Source organism: Anopheles bellator, chromosome 2 (genome assembly GCF_943735745.2).
Source record: "Anopheles bellator chromosome 2, idAnoBellAS_SP24_06.2, whole genome shotgun sequence".
Taxonomy (NCBI): Eukaryota; Metazoa; Arthropoda; class Insecta; order Diptera; family Culicidae; genus Anopheles; species Anopheles bellator.
In genome coordinates, this window is record NC_071286.1 from 35992913 (window position 1) to 36018628 (window position 25716).

At 51.1% G+C, this 25716-nt stretch overlaps 1 protein-coding gene across 1 annotated transcript; it reads right to left on the reverse strand.

Moving 5' to 3' along the window:
• Positions 1–236: 236 nt before the first annotated feature.
• Positions 237–8744, reverse strand: LOC131212688 (acyl-CoA Delta-9 desaturase-like). The gene is made up of 7 exons (XM_058206647.1): positions 8612–8744; positions 7804–8213; positions 7453–7718; positions 7292–7362; positions 1768–1953; positions 1493–1688; positions 237–1416 (listed from the first exon to the last, which is right to left on the reverse strand). The coding sequence occupies exons 2-7, from the start codon at positions 8192–8194 to the stop codon at positions 943–945; spliced, it is 1584 nt and encodes a 527-aa protein (XP_058062630.1). The 5' UTR covers positions 8195–8213; positions 8612–8744; the 3' UTR covers positions 237–942.
• Positions 8745–25716: the final 16972 nt, after the last annotated feature.

Below are 25716 nucleotides of genomic sequence, written 5' to 3' on the forward strand. Positions count from 1 at the left end.
GTATTCCATCTTTCTATTATTGGGTATATTTGCTGGTCAAATATTAAACCATTTCCAAGTACTAACGATAATAATTACTGCCAATTTACAAACCCGGTTGATTGAGAGATCGTTTCGCCTAGTGGCTTACTCAGAATAGCTTCAATGCTAATGCACATCGGCATACGAACGACAAGGAAATAACGGGCTTATTTATTTTCTTAAAGTTTTTATTCTTAGCGTAAATTTCAGCACTTATTGGAATCCCTGCCCCGAAAAGAAAATAGTCATCCCCTAAAAAGACTGTACGCGAGCTACTGCGCGCCGTGCAGTCTGCGAAATGCGAGGGCCTGTTGCCATGCATGTTCGTTTTCGTGTTATCTGGCCTACTTAACTTAACAACTAGCAATTGGGAAAACACATACAAAAGCGTTAATGAAGGTTGGGCATTATCATCACGGTTTGGTAAGGATGCGTGGCCAACGACAGTGGCGAAACGATGATTATAGTGATTGTGCGTCAGCACGGACAGTAAGCGGAGACGAATCGCGACTATGCATGCTCATCGCCGACGCCACTTGGCTAGGGAGCTTTTGAGTGTAAATGAATGAACTAGCTTTTCGAACCATGCTTACGGCACGAATTGATTTGACTGTTTTTGTATCCACTGTTCTGGCATTCCGCCGACCGGCAGGTTGGCCACCAGAAGAGCATATCACATGCTTTCTTTTTCTGCAATCTTTTGCATCTTGAGAGAGAGAAAGTGAGAAATCGTACATGACCACAACACGCCTCGTCGAGGATAGGTGATAGGTTTAGAGTAAATTGAGCATTTGGTGCAACAGCAGAGGCGAGCTCTTCCTACGTGTTGCGCCCTTACTGGAACGCACGTGCTGCGATGAAGGATGCGACGAATGTGTCTGGATGGCCATTTTAATCTCCGCCATCGCCAAGATGTGCTAGCTAGTGAGTTGCGGTCGGTACCTCGGCCACCGGGACTCTCCGCTTGACCAGCGCATTGTCGTTGCAGTCGACAACGTTCAGGGCGGCCTTTCCCTGTGCACTCTTTTCGCTGTTGTTGTTCGATTGTAACAGCAGCTCTTCCGCTTGCTGCTGCTCCTTGATGTACTTCGACAGCTTGGTGTAGATTTGGTTCGCTTCAGTCGTGCGGCTTTCTTCCTCCTGCTGGCGGCGCAGCAGCTCCTCGTTCTCCTTCGACAGGATCTCCTCGTCCAGCTCGGATTGCTTCAGCTCGTCCGGAATCAGTGCGTAGCCGTCCGACTGCAGGATCTTCGGTTTCGGCGTGTGGATCGAGTTGTAGCTCGGGTTGGACGGGTGCTTCCAAACGTTCCACAGCGTGGTGAACGCCTGGCGGCCCTCGTCCGTGCCGTAAGTATGGTGTGACTTGTCGCCCGTGCGCATAACACGATTTTTCACCTGCGCCCCACCAAAACCGGCAATGTAATTAGCGATCCTCCTCCATTATAGGAACCAACCGCCAGTGGGTACTCACCATGTTGGAAGTGGCCGTTTTCCGGTCCCACACCGCGCCAACCTTGGCCAGCAGATCGATCAGCGTTCCGGTCAGATTAAGCGGCGTCCCGTACTCCGACGCACGATAGTCCCACGGGAAGGCATGATGGTAGTTGTGCCAGCCCTCGCCGACAGCCACGAACGACACAAACATGTTCTCCACCGGCCACATGGTTCTGAAAGCGCGTACAAGCAAACGGATTAGTTCAGTGCTCCTGCGGATCGCTGCGGTCCCGGAAGGCTCGGGCAACTCACTTGTCATACGGACGGGTGCCAAACATGTGGGCAGCACTGTTCACCGACCATGTCCCGTTAAGGCTGAGCACTGTGCGGAAGAAGAACGCCACGAAAAGGGCGTACCAGTAGCTCTCGCCCCAGAAGTACACCGGAACGGCGGTCGGTCCAAACAGGGCGAAGATGGTGTAGAGCAGTTTGTAGTGCCTAAAGGGTACAGTGGTAAAGGGATGTGTAATAGAACCGAGAATTGAAGTGCCAGAATGTCAAAGCCTAGGTTATAGTTTCTTTTATGGTCGATCATGCCATTTGTCCTGAGCCCTGACTCAACTGGGTCAACAATTAATCTGTGCCGGGAGCCACAAAAGAACCTCATTGCTTACGTGGCCTAGATGTGAGTCAATTGTACCAGGTAGAGTAATCGATTTTTTGTTGCCATCGCTAGAGGCTGCGACCATCCAAGTCCGAGAGTAATCACCTCATCTGTCCACGGTCGACCGGCGACATAAAACAGAAACAGTATCGCATGCCTATGATTAGACGAGGCACCGGTTACCTGTGATCGGTGGAGGCCTATCAGTTGCCTTAATCTCCACCTCTGCCACCACACCACGATCGATCAACATTTCGTGGCCTTGGAGTGGCTACTTCCTCCTGTGGGGCTAGGTGGCCCGCCACCCGCTAATTATTGGCCTAGCGTGATCCGATGGCAGCAAGAAAGTTGCCCACTGCCGGGACCGGTAAGTGCTTAACGGAGATCGTTACACCGCGTGGCAGGTTACCTGCTGGACACGTGGCCCGTTGCGTGTTCTCTTTTTCTGGGAATACCTGCGGTAACACGGCTTAAGCCGACATCACGTGCTGTCCACGCTTCCATAGGCGAGCGCGCTGATTACGACACATCTGCCCGGTGCTCTCCTCGAAGTCCTCGAGGCGGGTTCGCGGCAAGAGTCAAGGGCACCGCGCTGATGATGTACCACTTATGCGCAACCCGCTGGTCTGAAGTGCAATTGGACACGAATCGATCGAGGACCGCAGACAACGCGAAACCAAATAAAGTGCAAGTGTTTATAATGACCCCAGAAGCCTGCTTCGGCCGAGCGGTGCTGTAACGCTGGCTGGATCCGATCGGCACGGCCAGTGTCCATTGGTCCACTCTGGCTCTGGGGTCTTTCGGTGTGTGCGTGCAATTCACGGACTGACCGTGAGCTGAAGTTCAATTGCGTGCTCGGACCGTGGGCGCCAAAAGGTTTGCGCACCCCTTCCTCGGCGTGGAAGCTGCCCCGAGGGTCTCGAGCGATGAAGAAAAGATGAGTTGTTTTGTTTTGGGCCTCCTCCCTTCGGGGCGGTCACAAGAAACGGTAATTCATGCGCGAGCTCCCCCGTTCGTTACGGAATGCACGTGCGCTACAGCACGCCAGTCACGAAGCGAACGTCAAGCAGCCGCCGGCGGCCGTGCAAGCTGACCTTCATCAACATCGGCCCAAGTGGACCTTCGACCACAAGCCAAGGATAGCCAAGGGAGGCGGACTTCGGATCAGGTTGCCGCAGGAGGCCGCATCGACACTTGATGTTGATATTTGAAAGATCACAAATGATCGATACTTCGTTGGGCCAGTAATTTGGAGCCTTGGGGGAGGCTGTGCCGATCACAGAGCTACCGTCGTGCTCGGGGTGGCCACGGCGATGAGGCTACTACGCTTTTGGCAAAAGGTAACCTTTAACTGAGACCGATTTGCTCACCTCGGTTTGTAGACAAGTGAGCGGTTCCTTCAGCGCTGCAACGCTCTGGCGGCTTAGATGATTTAATGGACCTGCAACACTATCGAACACAAAGGCGAATGAACGAAAGGATAAAAAAATGCCCCTTTTGATGTCCTTTCCATACTTCATCAGTGCAACAAGCTGATTGCCCAAAGTATTAAGTTTTCAGATAAATGATAACGAAATTTTCGAATGCTAGTATCTCTCTTTGGTAACTTGACTACTGACGACTAGTGATACCCTATTAGACCCAATGTGCTAATGCTCAAGCGTTTTAGCCTATTGGCACACATCGCATTGGAACACACTAGCATTGACATTGTTGATCGCGATCTCGAAACCTTTTCCAAGGTATCAAAGATTTCATAACTGTTTTTGGATCCGATACCGTGTGTGCTAGCAAAAACTGGCCAGATGCAAGGGGTAACGGGAACTTCACCCATAATACCCCATTATTTTTGAGCGTCCTTTTCAAACGAGTTTTCCCGCTCTCTGATTCACCGTTCGACCATGCTGCCCAAAAACCATGGTGGCGCTTCACTGAATGGGGGAGTTATTAATTTTCAGTCGACATTTTTCGACGACGACTTTCGATCACGCAACATCCGCCTTTCAAGCTAACAGCTAACCCCAAAAAAACCGTTCTGCAAGCCGCTTCGCATGTCATCAGCCCGTTGGAATGGCGCGTTTGAACGTGAAATCGAAAAAGCGAAAACACCAGACCGTTTTTTTTCGCCCCACTCTGACGACCCCGTCAGCCTTGGCCGACATTCTAACAGATCTCCCGGGCGCTTTTATCACGCCCCGCGTATCAATCGTGTGCTGAGACACACACGTGTGATGTAATAACACGCGGACGGGTATCCTTTCCTTCGAGTTCGGCCAAGCAGCTTGCGGGTAGCGCCCCCACCAAAAGGAAGACCGAATAATTTATACAAAGCCCTCCGCCTCTGGGCGAGTCTCGTCTGTCGGTTCAGTTTTGACGTGCTAAAACCACTTAGTAGCGTCTCAGTTGCTTCTCTCTCTCTCTCTCTATCTTTGTCTCGTGGACCCGTAGAGAACCTGTTGTTAAAACGGCACTCCACCAAGGACCGTGAATCATGGGGCGTGGGGGTTGAGACAACGCACTACTCCACCCACCTCAAAACCTTATGGATTCCGCATGCACTTCTACGATCGCTGGTCAACCGAAACGCAGGCGGAACAGACATCTTCGGGGTTTGATTCATCAAGTTTTGATCTGATCCCGAGATCCCGAGCACACCGAACGTAAAGGAACAAGTTGAAGGATACCCGGGGCCAACCGGGAATCGAACCCCTCATCTACACTAGGAACACTGAAGTAGTTTGACCAAACTGAACCACATTCGAGGGACCATCAATCATGGCCATTTCGCAATCCTCGGATGGTTACATTGCAACAACACGTGCCGAAGGTTGTTCAATCGTATTGGGTGCGTGTTGGAGCCAAAGACACCGGATCACATGCGACTAATCGCTCTCGATGAATAATACATTGATCCGAGGAAAGATTGGACCAATAGTGGGCTGCTGTTGGACAGATCGGCCTCGACAATCGGTCGAACCAGTGGACGACGCTAACGATTCGCGGTGCAAGGCTGGTGCCACCACCAGGCGGTTCGTGACGAGCCCCGGCCTAATAACTGAATCAGAAGTGGATTAAAACGGCCATTTTCGGAGTGGCAAGGTGATACGAACGGTTGGACCATCGCTGTACGCTGTGAAGACGTCGGCTCCATCTCGACCGGGAAGGTGGCCACGAAGAAGCTTGGTCGGTTTCATCCTTCGACCATATCGTTTGTTTGCGTGTCGTGTTTATTTCGTGGTGTCACTATCTTCCAAGGACGGAGTATATTTTTCGGTGGACCGCGGTGGACGACCGGTGATTAATCATCGATCAACCCGATCGAGCAGGTAGCAAGCAACGTTAGACACCGGTTAGTAAGTAATTGGTGCTTTCCTGAATAACCTTCGCGACAGGCCAGGGGTTTTCGGGTTTTTGACTTTCGCACTCTGCCTTCCAACGCCAGATGTTCCGGCGGAACCCACCCCGAGCAGAATCCTCTTTCGCCACGGTTCTGCGCTGATCGACGCACTTTCATGCTTCATTAGGTGTGATTCTACACGCCCCAGTCCATTTGTTTGTAGGGGCAAAACCCAACCGCAGATTGTTTCCGTGGCGATCGATGCAAGATCGCCTTTACATCAAGTAGTTCCTGAGTGTTGAGTCTCACGGTTGACACGTTGGTGAGCCATTCGGCTCTATTTGTACCTCTCATAGTCGCGTTCCAATCACGCCACACCGGGGCCCGAACTAGCACAATGCTTCCGTTCCGAAATCTATGCGCCAGAGCTAACGCACGCCCAAGCGCCGAATATATTCCACTTTGAAGGACACCAGCCGGTATGTTTGGCAAGGTCTGTCGAATTTGAAAATGCTTTCCCTTTTTTTGTCTCGAGTCAACGGCAAACCTCTGTCGCTGATCTCGGTCGGTTGTGGTGAGCCATATTTTGAGTGTTTTCAAGACACCTCATCTGCAGTATCGCGGAGACTCCGTCAACTCCGCGATCCACTAACGCGTAACGATCGACTAGGCGAACACCGTTAGGTGATATTCAAATTTTGAACCCTCTCCGTTAGATGTGCTAAGCTTTGCGACACACTCCGTCGACTAGCCTTTCTCTAGGTCCGAATCGAGGCGGGTTCAATATTTCGGAGTCAAGTCCAGCGGAGCGTGCGAATCGAGGGGCGGGATGCAGATTTGGAATTTTATGTTCACCTTCTCTCTATCGCCCAGATTTGACTAGACTGCTCGAGTTGCAGAGAGCCTGGTGGGGCCACTTTGGCCATTTCTGTACGACGCTTTTGGGGAACCTTTATTCCAATCGTTTCTGTGTCGCTGCCCCCCAGGCTGCCCGGTATCTGGGTTTGGGACTCTTATGGGCCATCAGACATCAGGATTGGGCAACGCCGCCTGGCTGGTGATTCGGTGACGTGACTTCAAAATGGTGGCTCGTCCGCCTTCGTAACCTCGTTGGTCTCGCAAGATTTGGGTATCTCTAGCGTGCGGGAGAAAGCGCGCCGCGTGTGGTGCAAGACTGGTGGCTGCCGCTAGGCGCCCTAAGCGGACAGTGTGCCAGGACAGTGCGAGCGTACGAGCTACGAACCGTTACCGTTACGTCAGTGGAGCAGATCGACGGCGGCGGCAGCGACGATCGACGCAATATTTTCGGGCGTGCTGTTGATCTGCGCCGAGCCAGCCTGGCGAGGAAAAGGGCTCAAGGTCGCCGAGGTCACACGGCTGATGGGCTATGCTGACCGAAAGTCAATGCACTGTCGGTTCGGTTTTGGAAAAAAAATGGAACCATATGGTTCGCCAACATCTCGTATGTAACAACAGACGCAAAACATAATGGAAAACATGGAACGGCCCACAAGTGGCCCACCACAACTGTGGCGAAACGACTCCACGGACCAAGAGCGAGCGAAGGTGAGATAGAGTGACCGATGGGGGCAGCTCTTTCACCATGGCCACTGGCCACTTTCATTATGATGCTGCCGGCTTCAATTGCCCACCGAGGGTCATTAGCGGAGCGCACTTGACTGATTGATCGACGGCCGCACATGAAGGTTAGGTGCATCTCATTACGGGGGGGGGGGGGACAGCTCTCCTCCGGAGGACCCGCTGACCGTGAACGCCTCGGTTGGGTGGTATTTTGGGCATAAGTGAAGGTCGGCCGCCCGAACAGGGGTACTTACCGCTTTTGAAACATAATCAACGGGTCCGCTTCCAGATCGGACATGTCGATCTTCTTGCCGTACTCGATCACCTGTGGCAGGGCGAAGGGGAAGAGAGGCAGAGAGCGGGGTGAGAGACCTGTCGTCCTGGCGGTGGCTGGCGGTGGCAGTGGGTGACCTACCTTGGGGTGCTTGCGGGACAGCAGCCAGCCGATGTGGGAAAAGAAGAAGCCACGGTTGGCGTTGTGCGGATCGGCGTCCGTGTCCGAGAACTTGTGGTGCTGTCGGTGGTCCCGCACCCACACGTACAGGCAGTTCTGTCCGGCCAGCGTGTGCATCCAGAGCAGGATGATCCTCAGCCAGAGCGTCGCCTTGAACGCCCGGTGAGACCAGAGTCGATGTGCGCCCATCGTAACACCCTGTCCCGAGGCGTACATCAGCCACATTGCTGTGGAGAAGTGAAGTGAAGAGCGGCGCTACAGACCCAGCACTGCCCAAGGACCTAACGGCCATCGGGTTTCCCGTATACTCACTGTAGAGCGTGGTCCGGTAGTCACAGTACCGCCAGAAGGCCAGATGCAGCCCAATCCAGCCGCAGATGTGCAGCGCCAGGAACCCGATCACATTCTTCCACACGATCTCGCGCTTAAAGCTGAAGTCCGTCCCGATCTCCGACGGCAGGATGGGCGTTGCCGAGCCGATCTCCTTCAGCTTCCGGTCGACTTCCGCCTCGTCGTGCACGGCACTGCCGCACGTCTGGAGCGCTTTCTCGAACTGGGTGCCGGCGAGGGTCGAGTCGGCCAGCTGCGGTAAGCTGGTGTCTGTGGTCTGTGACGGTTCCGGCTTCCGGTCGGCGATGGCCGTCTCGATCAGTTCCGGCGTTTTGGCGCACAGTATCGTTTTCGGTAACGAATCGGCACCCATTTCGCCGGGCGGGGGGGTTCTGCAAAGCAGAAGCAGAGAGATGGAGAGTCCTGATTACCGACTGCTCAGCATTCATTGACAGGAACGTGACTCCAGGAACGTCAGAGTGCAAATGTGGGAAGCCTGTAAACCTGACCGGTCGTCGCGACGGCGCTGCTTACTGGCTCATGGCCATCCGGACCGCCTTGTCTCGCCTTGAGCCTCAGCCCTCAGCCCTTGACGGGGCGTGTAAACGGGCGCCCCAAACGATCGGCACCGATTGATGGCTGGCCCTTTAGCGAACTTTAGCTCCCCCCACCCACCCACGGAGTAGAGTCTTCAGAGAACAAGGCATGGTCTGTGGCGGTCCATCACCTGGCGGTCTCCGGTGTAAGAAAAAGGTGACGGAGCCATCGAACAGAAAGCAAATTTGTTCACCATTTAAAGATGACCCTGGTGCCGGTGCCGTGTGTAGTGTGGGTTGCAGGTGCGCAGGATTGATTTACGTCCACCGACTACGGCATCGCCCGTCACCGGGTACAATGATGTCAACCGGAGGCCAACGGGGCGAGGTGCGCCCGTGAAACGATACCCGTGACTGATGGGCAGCTAATTTCGTGGCGGACGCTCGTCAGCGACATCCATCAAATACCGAGATCGATTTCCGCAAGTCGAGAATAGTGACGTGCCGTGGCCTACCGTGGTGATCCCGGTCGACGCGATTAGTGAACGGGAAGATTCTACAGGACGAGACCAGGGAGACTCCCGTCCTCGTGAAGGCAATTTACACCCAACTCCGGACGCCACGCCCCACGGGAGGAGCGCCCCGTAAACTGGTTTGACATTTCACCTAACACAATGAACCTTTGGGCGAAGCGAACCAACATCTCCGTTCCGTTCCTGCTCCGGGCGATCAATCACTCCGGGCTGGGGATGGGGATTAGCCCTACAGCTGCCGCTGCTGCCGGCCGGGTTATGGGCAAAAAAAAGGCGATAAATTACACCCGGACACAGGACACATACACCAGCACGGAACACGCAGCACACACTGTCCTTTGCCTGATGGGCGGCGCGCGCGTCGGTGAAGGTTGCCGTTCTCGGCCAGTCCTGGCAATTACACGATTAGACGCCGATGCAAATGTGTAATTCACAATCCATTACACGACCGAGACTTCCACGGGGCCACAAAGGTGGCAGCTGGGCTGGAAATCACCACGCGGAGAACGCCTTCGATCGTTTGAAAGCCACACCACTCCGTTGCAGGAACTCTGTCCAGGTTTCGTCCAAATGGCTCCCGCAGGTGTCCAGCACTCCACGGCCACAGCTGGACAGAATCTTGTCCCGTTCCATCACTCTTTTACTCACCTTCTCACTCCGGAGCGAATAAGAGGCTCACTGAACAGTTCTTTTCCAGGCACTGGCTGACGCGCGCTTCTTTCCTGACACTTTCACTGCAGCAAACTCACGGGTTGCTCGATCACGTCACTTGCGTACGTTCACTTCCCGGGAAAGTGCTGTCATTTTTGACTTCCGTTCAATTTTGGAAACACTGGCGCGCGACACTATGGACACTATCGGGTATTGCTATTCCTGGACCACCTTGGTTCACTCACTCACGGAGGACTTCGTCCGTGCGCTGCAAGGAGTCGAATGAGCTGGTTCAAACGCGTCTGCTGGGTCGCCTGGGGTCCAGCCAGCCAGCCAGCCAACCAGCCGAGAGTTCGGACCGATCGTCCCGGTAGCCGACCGGTTTTCGGATCGCTCGATCCGAGCCCGCAAGTTACGCAAGTTTCACCGAAAATGTTTGATCACCGAAAAACTATCGCCCCTCGGAATGGAGGCCAGCTTGGGTGGGAGATAAAACTATGGGGTAGCCGGAGCGGGAGGTCTTCGGGAGAGAAGGAATGAAGCTGACCACACCGGCACACGCGGGTGGCACGGAACGTTAGGATGGGAAAAGCTAAGTTCAGCGAATGAACCCACCGTCAGGTTTGACGAGAGGTTTATATACTCACTCCTACCTTCTCGCCTCGCCTCGCCGACCGATCGAGACAAGCGATCAAGGTACCGCCGCCGCCACCTCGTGCGCTGTTTCTCTCGCGCACGCCTCGCGGAGTCTGTGGTAGGGCGGAACGCACACGATGACGCAGGAGGCCACGCAGACTGGGTGGCCCGCGGGGGGCAGAGAGCGCACAACAATGGTGAAAGAATCGGTCGCCCGAGAAGTCCAGTCCACTCAGGGGCTCTACGGGGTCGACCTACCGGAAGGAAGCCAACTGCTGCTGCTGCACACAGCAGGTCCGGTCCGGTTCACGAACTAACGCACGTTAGATGCCTTGGCCACGGGCCACAGAAAAAAAATAAATAATTAATCTGGTGACCGTCGCGACTCGCTGGTGACGCTCCGTTAGAATTGGGGGGGGGTTCCGTCCGTTCCGACAGCTGAGCTGGCCGTTTCTTCGTGGCCGACCCACGAATCACGAGCCCCAAAAACCGCTCAAGGTTCAGCGGGCCCCAGTTTCGGCCGGATGATTTCGTAGATCGCGTGGAGATGGTTGCTAGATTTATTGAAACGGTCGTCACACGCCATGGTGAAATGGAAACAACGCTCACCGCCGCCTGCTCCGCTCTTAGAGACTAGAAGAGCTGTCTGCAGATGAACTTCCCAAATGATGATTCGGCGGACGCCGTCGGAGGCTCTGCCCATAGGGAGACCTTGGCCGGGTGAGCCTAGCTCGGTTACTACCATTTTTTTTGGGGTGCACGCCAGAACGTAAACGACGCATTCTGTTGCCATTTCTGCAAATCTCATAATCGGTCCATGGCAGTGTTGCCATCCAAAATTCTCCAATTAATTGACCTTTCACTTGGGCGAGTTTGCTGGTGAAGATTTTCGTGGCGATTTAAGTAGGCGCCGTGAGCCTTTTGGTTCGTCTAAGAAACATGCCTCAGAGGGATTCAGAAGTCTGTTGTCCAACGGACCAACTGTGCAAAGCTCTGTGCGCTCAACCGCGGGAACGGCGGCATCCGAAGACTCAAGAACCCAATCCTTGTGGCGCTGCGTAGTGCTTTTGGCAAATGTAAATAACCGCGCGATACTTTCGGCGACGGTGGAATATGGTGGGCACAATGAAACTAATAATGATCCAAGGCGGCCAGCCGGCGGCAGCTTTACCTCATCAACGGCCCGCGAAGCGCACCCGTCTAATGTCGGAGGGGCACTGGCTGGCAAAACCCAACGGTCCGAGAGAGGTAAATAAGATTAAGAAATTACACAATGATTGGGTTTTTGGTCTGGGGCCGATCATTACTTCGCGGGTAGGATCCATTCTTGAGCGGAGCGGAGCGCGCTGTGAGTGGTTCAATTAGATTAATCGAGATTAATTATTGTATCATTGCGCACCACAAGGAAGTTGATTTCGCGAAGGGAACCCACAAAAAAAGATCTCCGGGGGAGATCATGTACCCAATGGGTTGAGACGTCGGAGCAGCAGCAGCAGCGAGTTTTGAAAGACGTTGAAAAGTCAACGAATGACGTCGGCCATTGTTTTGGTGTGGCGTGTCAATGTTTCGCATCCTAAGGTCTAAGTCACCGCCCGAGGGCCCTCCCCGAAGAACAATATCGCGCCACGTTCGCGCAACACTTACTGCACATTAGCTCACCATCAATTTCCATGTGTCACGTTAATAGGTCCCCCCGGCTGGGTGGCGTGAAAAATTGCGACAAAAAGTCGTGGGGGGGGGGGGGGAGGCAGGCAGCGCCCAAACAATATCACGTCCTCCAGAAGTGCACACACCGCGCAAATCGGTGGACCTAGTTAGCCGTCCGCCACACGCCAGCGAATTCGACGGCGACGATCGGTTACAAGCGCAGGCTCTTTGCGTTGCCTGCCTGCCCTGTGGCAATTTCATCCACTTGCACAACCCAGCCTTTGATTGGAGTTCCAGTTCCTACCCTAACCTACGTCACGCCACGCCAGTCGGCTGGCACTAATGAGATTTTATCGTTTTCGCGGCTAGCACATCTTCACCGGTCGACACACTGCTCCGTTTCTAACGCGTCTGTCTGCATCCGCTCACGTAGGACATCGAATACCAACGTCACCGGAACGGATGTGACGAGGTCTTGCGAATGGATGGGCCACGCACTTAACGCTCACCAAACAGATCACTTGGGACAGATTTATGACAGTTGGCACGAAGCACTGGCTGTAGGACCTCCTACTAGCTGGCATCCTCCTGGGATGCACCACACCTCAGGATGCGTTTCGCTCGGTTCACTGCACGCTGCTTCACGTGTGATCGCGAAATGGTACGGCCGACCCAACTATGCTCCGGCCCCCCCTCAGACCCCGTTTGGAATTGCTGACACTGGCCGATTGCTGGCCCCAGATCCCATCGATCGATCCACCCAGGGACGGCGACCAGCGCAAGTCATTAACTGGACGAGCTAATATTGACGAGCATGTTGGCCAAAGGTTTCCAAAGCGGCAGCGCTGGAGCTGGGTGAGTAAAGTGTCGTGTGGCCCTTTTCGCGACAACAACCGCGTGAAAAAGGTGTCATGCGATTGTTCGAAAATAAACACAGGCCGCACCCGGGCACCCACACGCTCCTACGGAATTGGAACACAATTCCGCTGACACTGGGCGAAACGGTGGCGAGTGGCTTGGCTGGCCCTAGTTCGATAGTTCCCAAGTGTCGGGCCGAATCAATCATCGGCGACTCTGGCCCAGAGGTCTCCAAAGCCGAGCAGAACCTGTTTGATCGGATTTGAGTTTCCAACTTCAATATCACCGAAGAACCAATCAGCCAACAGATCTCGGAAGCGTACGGCCGCTCCTTCTTCATTTTCGGAAGCAAAAGGGGCCGACGATGCCACCAGATCCACCAGAATTGTTTTAAAATTCCAGAATCAAGTTTTGCGAATCCCAACACTTGATGGATCACCCTCTCTCGTCCGTCTTTCGCATCCTTGCGGACACGCGAGAGAACCACAGGAGCGTGGTCGGCCGACCGAAAGGCGGAAACCAGTGGCAAAAGTGTCAAAAATCTGCCCCCCGGTCTCCGAGAAGCGCTGCGTCCAATTATCTGCAGTTAGCAGCCCAATAGCTTTCGGTTTCACCTCCGTTTCGCGTTATGGTTTTCATCGGGCGGATATCAAGCACTTCCGGGCGTAGGGGGGATTCACGGAGGCTCGGTGGGTGAGTTTCTCGGGGACGACACTATTCCTCCGACGCTGCGTTCGAATTCGGCCGCAACCTTGGCAGTGGAGCTTAACCTCGTGAAGTTGCCCAATGTTTGCGCTCTCTTCACTGGATCGACGAAACGTGTTTTAGGTCGAACACGAAGTAGTTCATATGCGGGCCGCATATCCCAGGATGGCTTCGCTCGTGAAACCGGGACCAGCTGCCAGATATTCGAAGCTAGCGTTTCTTATCGCTCCATCAGGCCGGTGTCGGCCGCGACGCGTTATCGGCGGGGCAAGCATTAGACGACGACGACAAGAAGATCCTTCGGCCATCGGCTTCGGACCAGAGACTTTTGACACTCGCGGGCGAGTCCCCGGGCGCGTTCCTGCACGGTTTGTGGTGTGGTACGCACACGCATTAGGCGTGTTTGAAAACACTTTACGCGAGTGTAAACAATTCCGCCAAATGTCTTGTCCAAACCCGTCCGATGACCCACCACCTCACCGGTGGACCAAGCGAGAAACCTTTTCGGCAGCCAAAACGACACGCATCGCTCTCATGTGCCCTGTCACGTGGCCCTGAAACACTGAGAAGCCCTAAGCCTTGCCGCGCGGTGAGGCATTTCACCGTCGTGAGATGTAGTCGACGAACGTGGCCAGTTGCGCCACAGCATCCCATTCATAGCCGGCGGAGCCGGCTCGGTGGTGTTGTAGTACTTGCACTTGGTAATGAACAATTTCGCTGGCCTTCGTCCGGCGTACAACGCACGTAGCTAGGGCCAGTCAGCGAACCGGTTTCGCCCGTCGGATGCTGCAATAGGCCACCTATCTCCGACCTCGTGGGGCGCTCGCTGACTCTCGGTTGGTTCGAACAGCCTTTGGAGTTATTAGCGAGGATCGCTTGAGCGCGATCGAGAGCCGCGACCAGTCTGATTTGTGTTTTGGGGTCTCGTGGTATCTCGCAACTCGGGACGACTCGAAACGGAATCGGAGCACCATGCCAAGAATCCATGCGTTTGATTGATGATTGGTTATGGCTGAGACGGCGTGGGGATACCACAACCATGAGTTTCGGGCTGCGTTTTAATGGCCGCGTGCGAGTTCAGCCCATGCTCAGATTGGTGGTTTTACGATCGAACACAAACGTTACCCATTACACAATAAAAAGTTTACGGGGCCACAAACGTCACCCATTACACGGTACGGTGGAGTGATGGGCGCGATCACGAGTGTCGGAAGTTGGTTCGAATGGGATGAATGAATTTTTGAGTACGACTTTGCAACGATAAGTGATAGTAGGAAGTGGTTGATAGTTAGTTGAGGAGCTAGCACACAAGAGGTGTTCAATGTTGCCTTCATTTTAACTGAAAATACCTAACTTGAAAAGGAATCTGTAAGGCATCCAAATCACTGGTGACGCGGTTTTGGTCAATGAAACAAAAGTCGATCAAACCTTTATTTTAATGAGTAAGAAACAGCCCAAGGAAAACTTTTACCAGAGATATTTAATAGTGACCGTGATTTACCAAAATGTATTGTTGATTTTTGTTTTACGTTTCAACAATTGGAATTTGGAATTTAAAAAATATTGGTAGTTATTTCAATGGGATCTATTGGTAGTTAATGGATCGCCATTGTCGGTAGTTATTTTAGTGAGAGAATGTTTTGGGCACTGAAATGTGTAAACAGCTGAGTACGATAAATTTGATAACAAAATTGGTTCTAAAATTGTTGCCCTCTTTGAACTCATGGCTCGCCGATGGCGTTGAGGAGTGTTTAAAGGAATGTTAATTGCAATAAAGTACTCTTTGCATTAGTTTTATCACGAAGAGGCATAGATATTTCTCTGACATAGAAAAACAGACAATTGAGTAGACTTTCTATTCAAACCTGATTTGGTTTCTAGCGTTTAGTTTGCATCGTCAAGCTTTAAGAATGAACCAAATGGGCCAAAATTAATTAATCTTGATGTAAACATGACGATCAAGACATCAAAATAGCATAATTAAAAAAAATGTAGAAATTGCATCGTTTTTCTTCCTTACTTCCTTGTTTCGGGCATTGAAATCTCTTGGATACATGTATAATATCTTTCCGTCAGTTTTACTTTTGTTCCCTTTATTCGTTAATGAAGTTTAGCAAGGCACTGTTAGCATTCTAAACGACGTCTTACGCCTCAAAAGCGACTATTCGATGCGGTCTGTCCAATTTCTCTTTTATGATACATGGGTACAAAAAATCTGACAAACATTGTCTCTGATACCGAATCTATCGTTACAATCAATTTGGTGTCCCTTTATGGCAGCAGCAACACATATGTCAAGGTTCGTTAATCTTTATCGCTTTATTACGATTCCACAGCTCCGACACACGGAGTCCACGGTGGTCAAGATTTACTAGCCCGCCCGAAGGACGTTTGCCGACTGCGCTGCGCAGGAGACGCATCGACGGCAGCATAAACGAGTGCAAGCCTTCGAGCGGTCCGCAAAAGTGACAATGAAATTGCTGCAATTGCTGTGCAGTCGCCGACGCCCCGAGTGCCCCGTGACCATCGGGAGACGCAAACGAAGATCAACAAAACCACCGCTAGCCGCGTAATGGTGACCTATAAATTTTCAATTAACCTTAAATGTTTTTAGGGCTTTCGGTCTACATCATCGGCGTGCCTTCGGAACCGGATCGACGAGCACCGTTTTCTTCGTGAACCCGTTCTGCGACGGTTCAGCTGCGCGTACTGCTGCGTCCGGACGCCTGGCCGGATTGGACAACCATTAAGTGTAATTACCCATTACGCTCTAGAATTATCATAAGGAAAGCATTGTCTTTATGTCGAACATTAGCCGGTCCGCGTGCGTGCCTGCATCGGAACGAACGCCCGGGGCGCCGCTGGCCCCGTCCCTCGTCGGGGATGATCGCAGCGATAATGAAAGCGGCGTAAACCCCACGCTGACCCTTGGCCTTCGCTGTGCGCGGTGAACACTGCACCGGGAGCTATGTGTCGATCGCGAGAGACCCCATGGAAGGGCTCCTGGGGCCAGTCAGGCTAATGGTAATTAACCAGCGACCGGCTGGCCACCAAACATGAAGTGCCTTACTAACGGGGCCGCAAGGGAAGGTCCAGTCGAAGGTCGCTCTGCTGATATGGAAAAGGTAGTTCGCGGGGAAGTTCGCGATTAGCGGGAAAGAAACGATACAAAGTGCATCACGCGTAGAAAATGATCTGTACCGTAATAATAATGTTGTTTGGCAGTTCAATGTGTGAGTTCTTTGGTGGAGGTTCATTTACGTTGAATTGGCAAACGAAAGTTTTACTACAATATGATTAATACTAAATATTTTTCTTTCTGCAGAAAATGTTTCAAATTTCGCAACAATAATCAAATAAGACTAACGGTTGAAAGTAGTAACAGGCATAATAACCCATTACCGGACTGCACTATTCGGCGGTAGACCTAAACATCGAAACCATTGTTGAATGTATGATCTGCATCTTATTGTAGCAATCAGCTTCTGTCCAGCAGCTTCCGGAGACTTCCACCGATAATCCGACAATCAGTTCCGTCAGCACAAGCTGAACAAATATTGGCACCGCCACATCATTAGCAGCTTTTCTATGAGACAAACCACCGAAACTCTCGCTTTCCACCGGATCGGACGGGTCTGGAGACCCGATCGCCGGGAAGTGCCTTGAGGTTGTGCAAACGCATTACGGTTTTTATGTCCTGGCATGTGTCGCCACATCGACGCATCGGTTCGAAAAGAAAGCCCTGACCGTAAGTCGTTGGATTATCGAATACGTTTCGTGTGCGGATCCGACACTGTGGCGGATGTGAGCCGGTGCTCGGCCTCGGATCACCACAAACCTGACCTGCTGTTGCGGCCGGCAATCATTCACCGTCTTTACGATGCAAATTTACAACAGATAGGATAGGTCTTTCTTTTTGCAACCCTACCCTACGCCACAATCGCCGTAGCCGTAGGCCAAAAAAACATCACTCATCTCGCCATCTTTCAAAATGAAGTTCGTCCGCGCGGTCGCAAAAGCGCACGCGCCGCGCAAACCGCAAACCACTCAAGCCGTGGACGTCGTGGGCTAACCTTCAAGTTTGTGCGAAATTCTGCAATCTTCGCCAGTTCGCGGTGTTCTCCTTTTGCCACTCGCTCGCCCGGTCGCGCACGTCGCACGTTTAGAGTACTTTTACCAATAGAACCAGCGCCACTGCAGCGCTGCAGATGATGCAGGTGTCAATGGGGTGCTCCAACAATGGGCGCATGCAGGCGAGAAGGGCAGTATGCACACACTATGCATCGCAAAGTTGCGTTTAATCGTTTTAGCATTGCACGTCAACCTCCAGCTTCAAGTGCTGTCGAAAGGGGTTCTCTCCACCAGAGGAGTTCGATCAAGAAGAAGTGGCGAGGTGAAGGTTCGAACGTTGCTGGCTGGCTGACAGAATGATGCAATGGCCCCGCGAGAGGGCCGACATTCCTCCGCAGACAGTTCGGATCGGTTTCTGCGAAAAGAAAGTGAAACTGTGGCATCTGAGGAAGGTTTGAGCAGGGTTTGGGCGTCTTACAAAACCACCGATTAGTGACCAGTGACGCTACGAGTCTTCTTCTACTTCGACGATGAATGAAACGTACTGTCGACATACACGACATGCCCTCATTCGGAATGCCCAACGTCTGACTGCAACGTGTTGGGTGAGGTCATGAGGCCTCGAGATTTTGGGAGCCCGGCTTCCAAGCGGAGAAAAGCGGAGTTGCCGGCAAATGCAGATTGCAGAGTGTAAAAAGATAGTGTTTATGGCTACGCTAAAAAGAATGCCGCCAGCAGTTTTACACTTCAATTTCGAAACGTAATGGCTTGTGGGTGGTTTATGTAGCTCGTGTAAGGATAAGGTCGCGATTCTAGTCAATGAGGTGTATTATCTACTGCGTGCAGGAATATTGCGAAAACACTTTTTAGCTGTTGTCCTCATGTTATACCAGATTTATCCGCTCTAAGCTGAGAGAGACACTTCGAGCGAATTTCTCCATGGTGTGTTTGATCAAATTTGAAAAAAATGGACAAGAAAATTAAAAAGAAAATCAATCAATTTAATTTAACAGACAATGATTTACATTTAATTGCATTACGAAGCAAACTAAGTTTAAAATATTATAATGGAATAGACCGTGCGACATCGCGTATTAGTCCAAAGGATACCCACTTCGTAGCTGAAATATATTAATAATAATAAAGAATAATATTAGCTGAACATATCGACTGCACAAACTGCAAGTAGTTTGAAGGAGAAAACGCAAAACGCTTACCACAACAATACACAACGATTCATGTTCCGAGAGGCAGGATGTGGTACAAATCGAGACAAGCTGGCTGCCTCCGAGATTTCCCAATGACGTCGTCTCATTCGCTCCCTCGCCGATCCTTTCTGTTTCGTACAGAAAGCTCTAGCGCCTTGCCGGGGACCAAACGATCGACGGCTGCGATCATGAACTTCAGCGCACCCGAAAGCTAAGCCCAATCATAATTTCGGGGCAATTGTAAGAAGAGCTCTTACCACACGTGACCTCCGGCGGTACCTTCGGCTGAAGAGCGAGTTGATGGAAAATTGATCGTTTTTTGCCACGATGAAGGTTACGGGGAGGCCTGGAACAATTACACTACATTACACGTTGCACACGCCACAGTCCGAGTAGCTCTGCATCCGTCGGTCGGATCTATCGGGCATTGTAGAGACTTGCCACGGTGCCCTCGTGCATTGGGCCGATCAAAGAGATGAATGTTCCACTCGGCGCGACGGTGGCTAGCTTCCAGCGATTGGCCGAAGGAAAACTCTGAACCGCTTTGTGTTTCGATGGCCCTGGAACTGGGTACAGCTAAGCAGAGTGCTTTCGGAACGAACGATCGAGAATGACGAACTTGCGGTAGAGTTTGTCTATTTCCGTTCTGATCTCATGATGATGAATAGTCGGAATAATCATTAGAGGTCATTGTATGGAAAAGGTCTGCAAATCTCCAGCGCCGTACTGATGTCACCATAATAGTAAAATTAGTCGAACGGAGCACTGCAATCGCTCCGAGGGTCTCAGGATAAGCCAGGTGTCACGAAGATTAATGGCTCATTAATTTTCCTGCCCAAGGAGGTAAAACCTTAAATTCCATTGTCCGTCCCATCGTCGGTTGCGTCCTTGAAAATATTTTCGAACGCCGAGCTTTTGAAAAAACGAACGGCAGCGCCATCTAGCGAAAACTTTCTGAAAGCACTCGCATGCAAAAGCAACGACTTGAACACAATGTGGGAGTCGGGTCTTTTTATTGCGGGAAAGATTTTTCAATCGATTTCATTTTAAATGGCGGTTAGCCATATAAAGGAAAGCATATTGAGTTGACAAAGTGATTTCAGAGTGGCAAGTTGTGCAAATGAAAAGTCCGAATGAAAAGTTTCACCAGGTCTTAACAGTTCTTGACGGGAAATTGTCTGAAAATCTCACCAAGCAAACAAATAAATCTGTTCGCGATAACCCGGGCATTGCAGTCTTTTGTGAACGAATTCCCGTCTTCGGCTATGATCACTTGCGTGCGTTCGATTTCGTTGTGTTTCTCAAGCGTTTTACTGATGATCATTAATTCGTTAATGTTTCTCTGCTTCCTTATGCGAAATGCTTCTTTTCGAAACTGTAAACTTATCATAAGCTATGGGGTAATATTTGCTTTAATTTCTATAAACAAACTTGCAAAGTTGACTTTCTGTTTCACCTCCAGTAGTTACTCGAACTGCTCGGTAATGCCTTCTGGAACTAATGGTTACTCTCTATCTGGACACCTGAAGCAAATTATCCATTGTCAACGAAAACCATTTATACTCCACTTATTGTTTGCCATTGTCTAATATTTCTACGCCGATCGTCACTCATTTCTACGACAGCTCTTCCTTCGTAATCCGTTGTAGTTACGGCTAAATTTACCAGCCATCGCTTCGCCAAATATTTCATTCGCGATGTTAAAATTTACGAATGACACAGATCGGCCACTAACTCTGCGATAGTTTCGTCAGTAGTCACTTTCAAAGTACAAAAACTAGACGGGCAATAGATCACAGTGCGGCGTACGCTGCGAACAAAGATTCGGTTCGGTATGTCCACCGACTCAAGTAGAAAGCATATCTCAAACGAAACCCCCACCTAACGAAGGTGGCCGCCTTCCGTTGGAAAGTGGCTAATTGGATCCCATGATGTTTGTATAGTAATTAGCGCCCTTTTCTCGCATAAATTGACGGTAGAGTGCAACGCAACACATCTCGCGCACGCCAGTAAATCTCTACCATCTTCCGTAGGACGCGGCCCGTGGCTCGAGGCCTCGGTGCAGTAAGGCCCGCCGAAGGACTGACCGAAGGGCGCATCGCTCCATCATTGCGTCAAAACGAAGACAAGTCGCAACACTACATTCCAGTGACATAAGAAATGTTGTTGATCCCTTTCCGGCCGGCTGACGATGGCGCGAATGGTGCTGAGGCTCCGGCCAGCCAAACTGGCGCAACCCGTTGGAAACGGCACGGTCGGGCGACCGGGTCTCGAGGGACGGCCGCCCTACAGGGCCAGTGTTTATGTAAATAGGTGTGTGTCGGCCGGGGCCATTTCTTCAAGTTCATTACCGCCCGGGACGGTTCCGCTGAATGAAGGCGTCACAGTTCTAGGAATACCGGTTTCGGTGTGGCTTTTCTCGCCGCGATTGCAACAGCATCGGCGATTGCGATTGTGCGTTTAATGATGAACCTCCTGGATGGCCTGGACCCTCCCTGCGCAGCAAACGGATCCATCAGCCGCGCGGAGCAAAATCGCATAAATTCTTCGCCCGCTGACCGGCCGACATGTTGACGGACATGTTTTCATCTAATCACCGCGCGCGTTTTACAACTAACCGTAATTTTATGCCGCGCAGACGCGATTCTGCACAGCCCCGTTGGCCGTGGCCATGGCAGTGCCCGTGATTACGATGGCGCAGAGTTGCAATTACCTCACGCGTACCACCACGAGGCTGTCGATTTCATTTGAAGAATGAAATGTTCGCCACGGTGGGGCTGAAGCCGGTAGGCGTGAAGCCTGACGTTTGGGTCCGGCCGACCGACCGGGGCCACCATTTGATCACTCTATCGCCAACGAGCGGAACGCTCGAATCCATCAATTCTAACCGGAAAATGTTGCACCGTGGCTCCGGGGCCGCCGACCTGAGGCCAGCTCCCTGACGGCTGGATGAACGGTCCGGTGGACAGATGGGGTTTCTTTGTTGCGAATAGGGAATGTGAGAATGGGTAGCATAAACGTGGCAGACAAAATGAAAAACATTGAACCTGAATAAATTACTCACTAAGTTATTACTTTTCTCGCATTACTTATACTTTGCTCCGGAACGAGGCTAGAAAGGTATTGAAGGACACTAATAAAGCAAACGGCTGATACCTTTTTCAGTGATTTGGAACTATACTCACAGAAGCCGCTGATAGCTAGCCTAAACTTATTATGTTATGTTAGTACACTCTTCACATGAACGTTTGCGAAGTTTCTTTTCAATCGGACACTTCATTCTTTGTTTTCAAGCCATTTAGTATCGACGTGTCAGTGTATCATTTTGGAAACTTTAAAAGCAAAGAAAATTTATGAACAAATGTTGAAAGTGTATAACGATTCGTCTCCTTCAATTAGTACAGTAGAAGGATGGGGTGCTGATTTCAAACGTTTAAAAGTTCATTTTTTATCAGGGCATAAATTAAAGTTAAAGGATTCACCAAATTTGGCCACCAGCGACCTACATCTGTTTTCAGACTCAAAAAAAATTATGCGTGGAAAGCGATTTTTATTAAATATTGAGGCCATAACTGCTATGGAAACGTATTTTTCATAAATTAGAATCTCGTAGGAACAGAGTGTATTCATGTCCAGGGAGGCTATACTAAATAATGAAACGTATTTCAAATCATAAAATTATGCTTTTCTTATCGAAGCGCAAAACCGATTGAACAGCCTGGTAGTTATTTGCTACCGACCCCTTGGCCCCGACTGTGGCAATATACTTTCTTGTATGCCATCATAGAGAACGTTTTAGTCATTTATCCAAATGCTATTCTAAACAGCGTGCTATTGAGTAGCTTTAAACTGCTTAATTTTATTAAAATATTCGGTATAAGTAAGTTCTTCCGTGTGAAGTAAATTATTTCGTTGCAAACTTACATCAAATAGCTCCTTCCCTCTTTTTAACTATCGCTAGCGGATGTTCGAAACTTACTGAGCTCAACTATCGCAAACGCACTTACTATGATCTTTCTTTCTCCGCGTGAAGAGTTTGCTTTTGTCTCTTTTCTACACAGTGGTAGCTTCTCTCTTTTCTGCACAGATCTTATACCGGTTACCTGTCTCTCGTCTCATGTGATTAGTTTTCCTGCTAGTTCTTAGACACACGTTCTAAGTTGTTAATCAGGCCACTTAGTCTGTTGACCATGTTACAAAAATAAGTCATTAACTAAATAAATAAAGAAGAAAATATAGACTTGCTAAACGGTACATGTAGGCCCAAAGATCTGGAAAGGCTTCCGTCGACATTTGGATTTGGTTGGTCATCTATTTGGATTAGTTCCATCCTGAAAGACGTGCGTTGCTTGCATATTAACAGCTGTACTGTCTGGTACTTGAAAAAAATACCACAAAAGTTACTCACGCTTTTCAAAAACCTTTGGTGGAATTTTATTTCACAGAAGTCTACAGTGCTTTGCGTTACATAACGGCCATGGCTTAAGAACCGGCCTATGAAGGTGTTGCCTATAACCGCTGGCCCCGTTCGAGTGGCCAGTTTCCGTGCCGTGACCGTCGAACGGTAACTTGTTTTGTTTTGGTCCAGCCCGAGGAGACCCTTTGCTTTGTGATAAGAATCACGACGACGATGACGACGGTGGCTCCCCGGGAGCCATTGCACTCGCTCGTGGACTCTCACGTTTCTCGAACGGAGCCCGTTGCAATGGAGACTGAAAACTGAATATAGAACAGGGCCTCGGACGGAAGCGGTCGGTAAAATGCGGTCTCGGCCAATGGCGCAGGAATCTCACGCGCGAAACGCACGTTGGCCGCGCGGCGGACCCGCCGAAGTGTGTCGATGCCGTTGACCCAGTTGCCGTTTGTCATCGTACCCCGCTCCGTGAAGGAGATTGGAGGATTAGATTCCACCGAACCCGAACCGGGAGGGCAGGGGCTTATAATGTTACATTCACACTAGCCACTCGCCCCAGGGGCCCCATCTTCCCACTGCCCGTGGGGGGCGACCCACGCGGTTCGGTAATATTCTTCGGCCGGGAGAGCTGGTTCCAGCGAACCCGGATCGACCGAATCAACGACGTAACAGAGAGGGAGAAGAGAAAACACGAAACGGCCGGTTTGGGGCGAAGTTGAACAAGCCCGGGGCCTCTCGGTCGTCGAAATTTCTGCTCCCCGGGGAGCCTTTCTTCATCCGCACACTCCACGCAATAGGTCGGCGGCTCACGAGGGAACTCAATTAGGGACCGCATTGATACCTTTCCGGCGCTAGAATGCAAAAAACAACAACAACAACACGGAACAACGACATAAACCCCGCGAGAAGGTGCCTCATGTTTTATGGTAATGATTTTACGACCCACAACCTCGTTGGGCGGCACAGTTTCACGCGATTCACACGATTCACAGGGCGTACACACAAAGACACGGAGCGTTTTATGGTGATCTATTTTACGATACAGGTCCGTGTCCGCGCCCTCGAAAGCCTCGGACCTACATCTTAGCCCCCCCCCCGCCAGTGGCGTATGGCGTACGAAAGTTTCCGCAAACCAACCGGCGCCAGGTGGCAGCTTCCGGCGAATGGGTGCGAAGCAAAAGCGTGTCACGTGCAAAGTTCAGCGCCACCAGCGTCTGGTGTGAAGAGTTCATTGTTTGCGTCCTGCCCACTATCGTCGCCGTAGCGTATTTGCGGAAACTGTTACCAACTTCTTCCCGGGGGACAGCGGGTGATTCATTCGGGGCCTGGCAGAGAAGCGGACAATGGGGAGCTGCTTCGTCATACGAACAGCACCCAAAGTACATTCCCTACAAAGAAGATCAGAATTTTTTTGTTAGAGAAACGCCCGAAAGTATGCAATTGGAATCACAACTTTCAGTCCTCCTGTTACTTTTGGTGAACTCTAGTTTTCTTCTTATCTGGTTACAACCACCGATCAGTCTAGGCTTGCATCATGCTAGTCTCTGTTGCTTTGTGTAACGGTGTGTTTGCCAGAAACGAAGGAAAGATGCGGCCTTTCGATGGGGTAGGAGTTACTACGGATATGGTACGTTTAGATTACCTTTACAGTCCAGACTAAAAACTCTACAACCAGTAAGTTCGTGTAAGTTTTCATTTTACTTACCAATACTCAGCCATCACAGGTGAATAGAGTAAAGAAACAATCGAGCTCGAATTACAGTTTACGTTTATTGTTTTATATTATCAACCTCAAGGTAAAACTTCCCTCGCGGCGTCTCGATTCTGACGGTGCTGTGACTTAATCTACCCTCGCGTGTCCCTGCTACATTAAATTGACTTCAGAACTGGGCCTATCGGAAGAGAAACTGGTGTGACCACCCGCAGGTCTGGGCTAACCTTCTACCGCCATGAATCAGATATCGCGGACGACCGCCCAACAAAGAAACAGCCTGTTAAAATACGGATAACCATCTAATGGGCTGTTCCGCTTTGCCGATCGGACCGGATCGGATCAGATTAGTTCAATGTCTCCAACCCACCGCCAACTGCCGCCACCGTCGTGTAACACCAATTAGCGTGTTGGCCCATTTCGGCTCTGCCCTTCGCGGTCTAGGTCTGCCCGCTACCGGGCGTTCCATTCATAAAAACGGATCGGCTCCCACCTGACGCGATCTACTACTCTAGCTCCGGGAGAACCTCGAAGAAGGGCTCGCACTATCTTTCGCTCTCTCTCTCTCTCTCTCTGTTTCGCTCTGTCTATCTGGTTCCCCCCAGAGTGTGGTGCGCTTAGTTTATAATTGTCGAGCGTTTTAAAATTCCGGCCACGATCGATTTAACGGTACCCGTTCGGGGGGGGGAGACGTTGTAGTTAGAGTCCTCAAGTTGGTAGCGATGGTGAAATTAAATCGGCCACCCTCTCCAGCATGGCCCCTCGAATTGGGGGGTCCTCAGTTCAGTGTTCTACTACAAACTGCTACGGGGAACTCCGATCCGATTGATTATCGTATAATTCCTTCCTGAGGCCGAGGCCGATTCGAGTTCTATCTACGGCGCACCTATCGCCCTACCTATCACACATGCACATCCGCACCGCC

What these genes read in the sequence shown, in the direction of transcription:
- LOC131212688 (XM_058206647.1), bottom strand. Translation starts at nt 8,194, where the DNA reads ATGGGTGCCGATTCGTTACCGAAAACGATACTGTGCGCCAAAACGCCG. An exon ending in CTACCGGACCACGCTCTACA is followed by an intron (nt 7,719 to 7,803) that starts GTGAGTATACGG and finishes ACTTCTCCACAG; the next exon opens with CAATGTGGCTGATGTACGCC. An exon ending in GGCACCCGTCCGTATGACAA is followed by an intron (nt 1,689 to 1,767) that starts GTGAGTTGCCCG and finishes ACGCGCTTTCAG; the next exon opens with AACCATGTGGCCGGTGGAGA.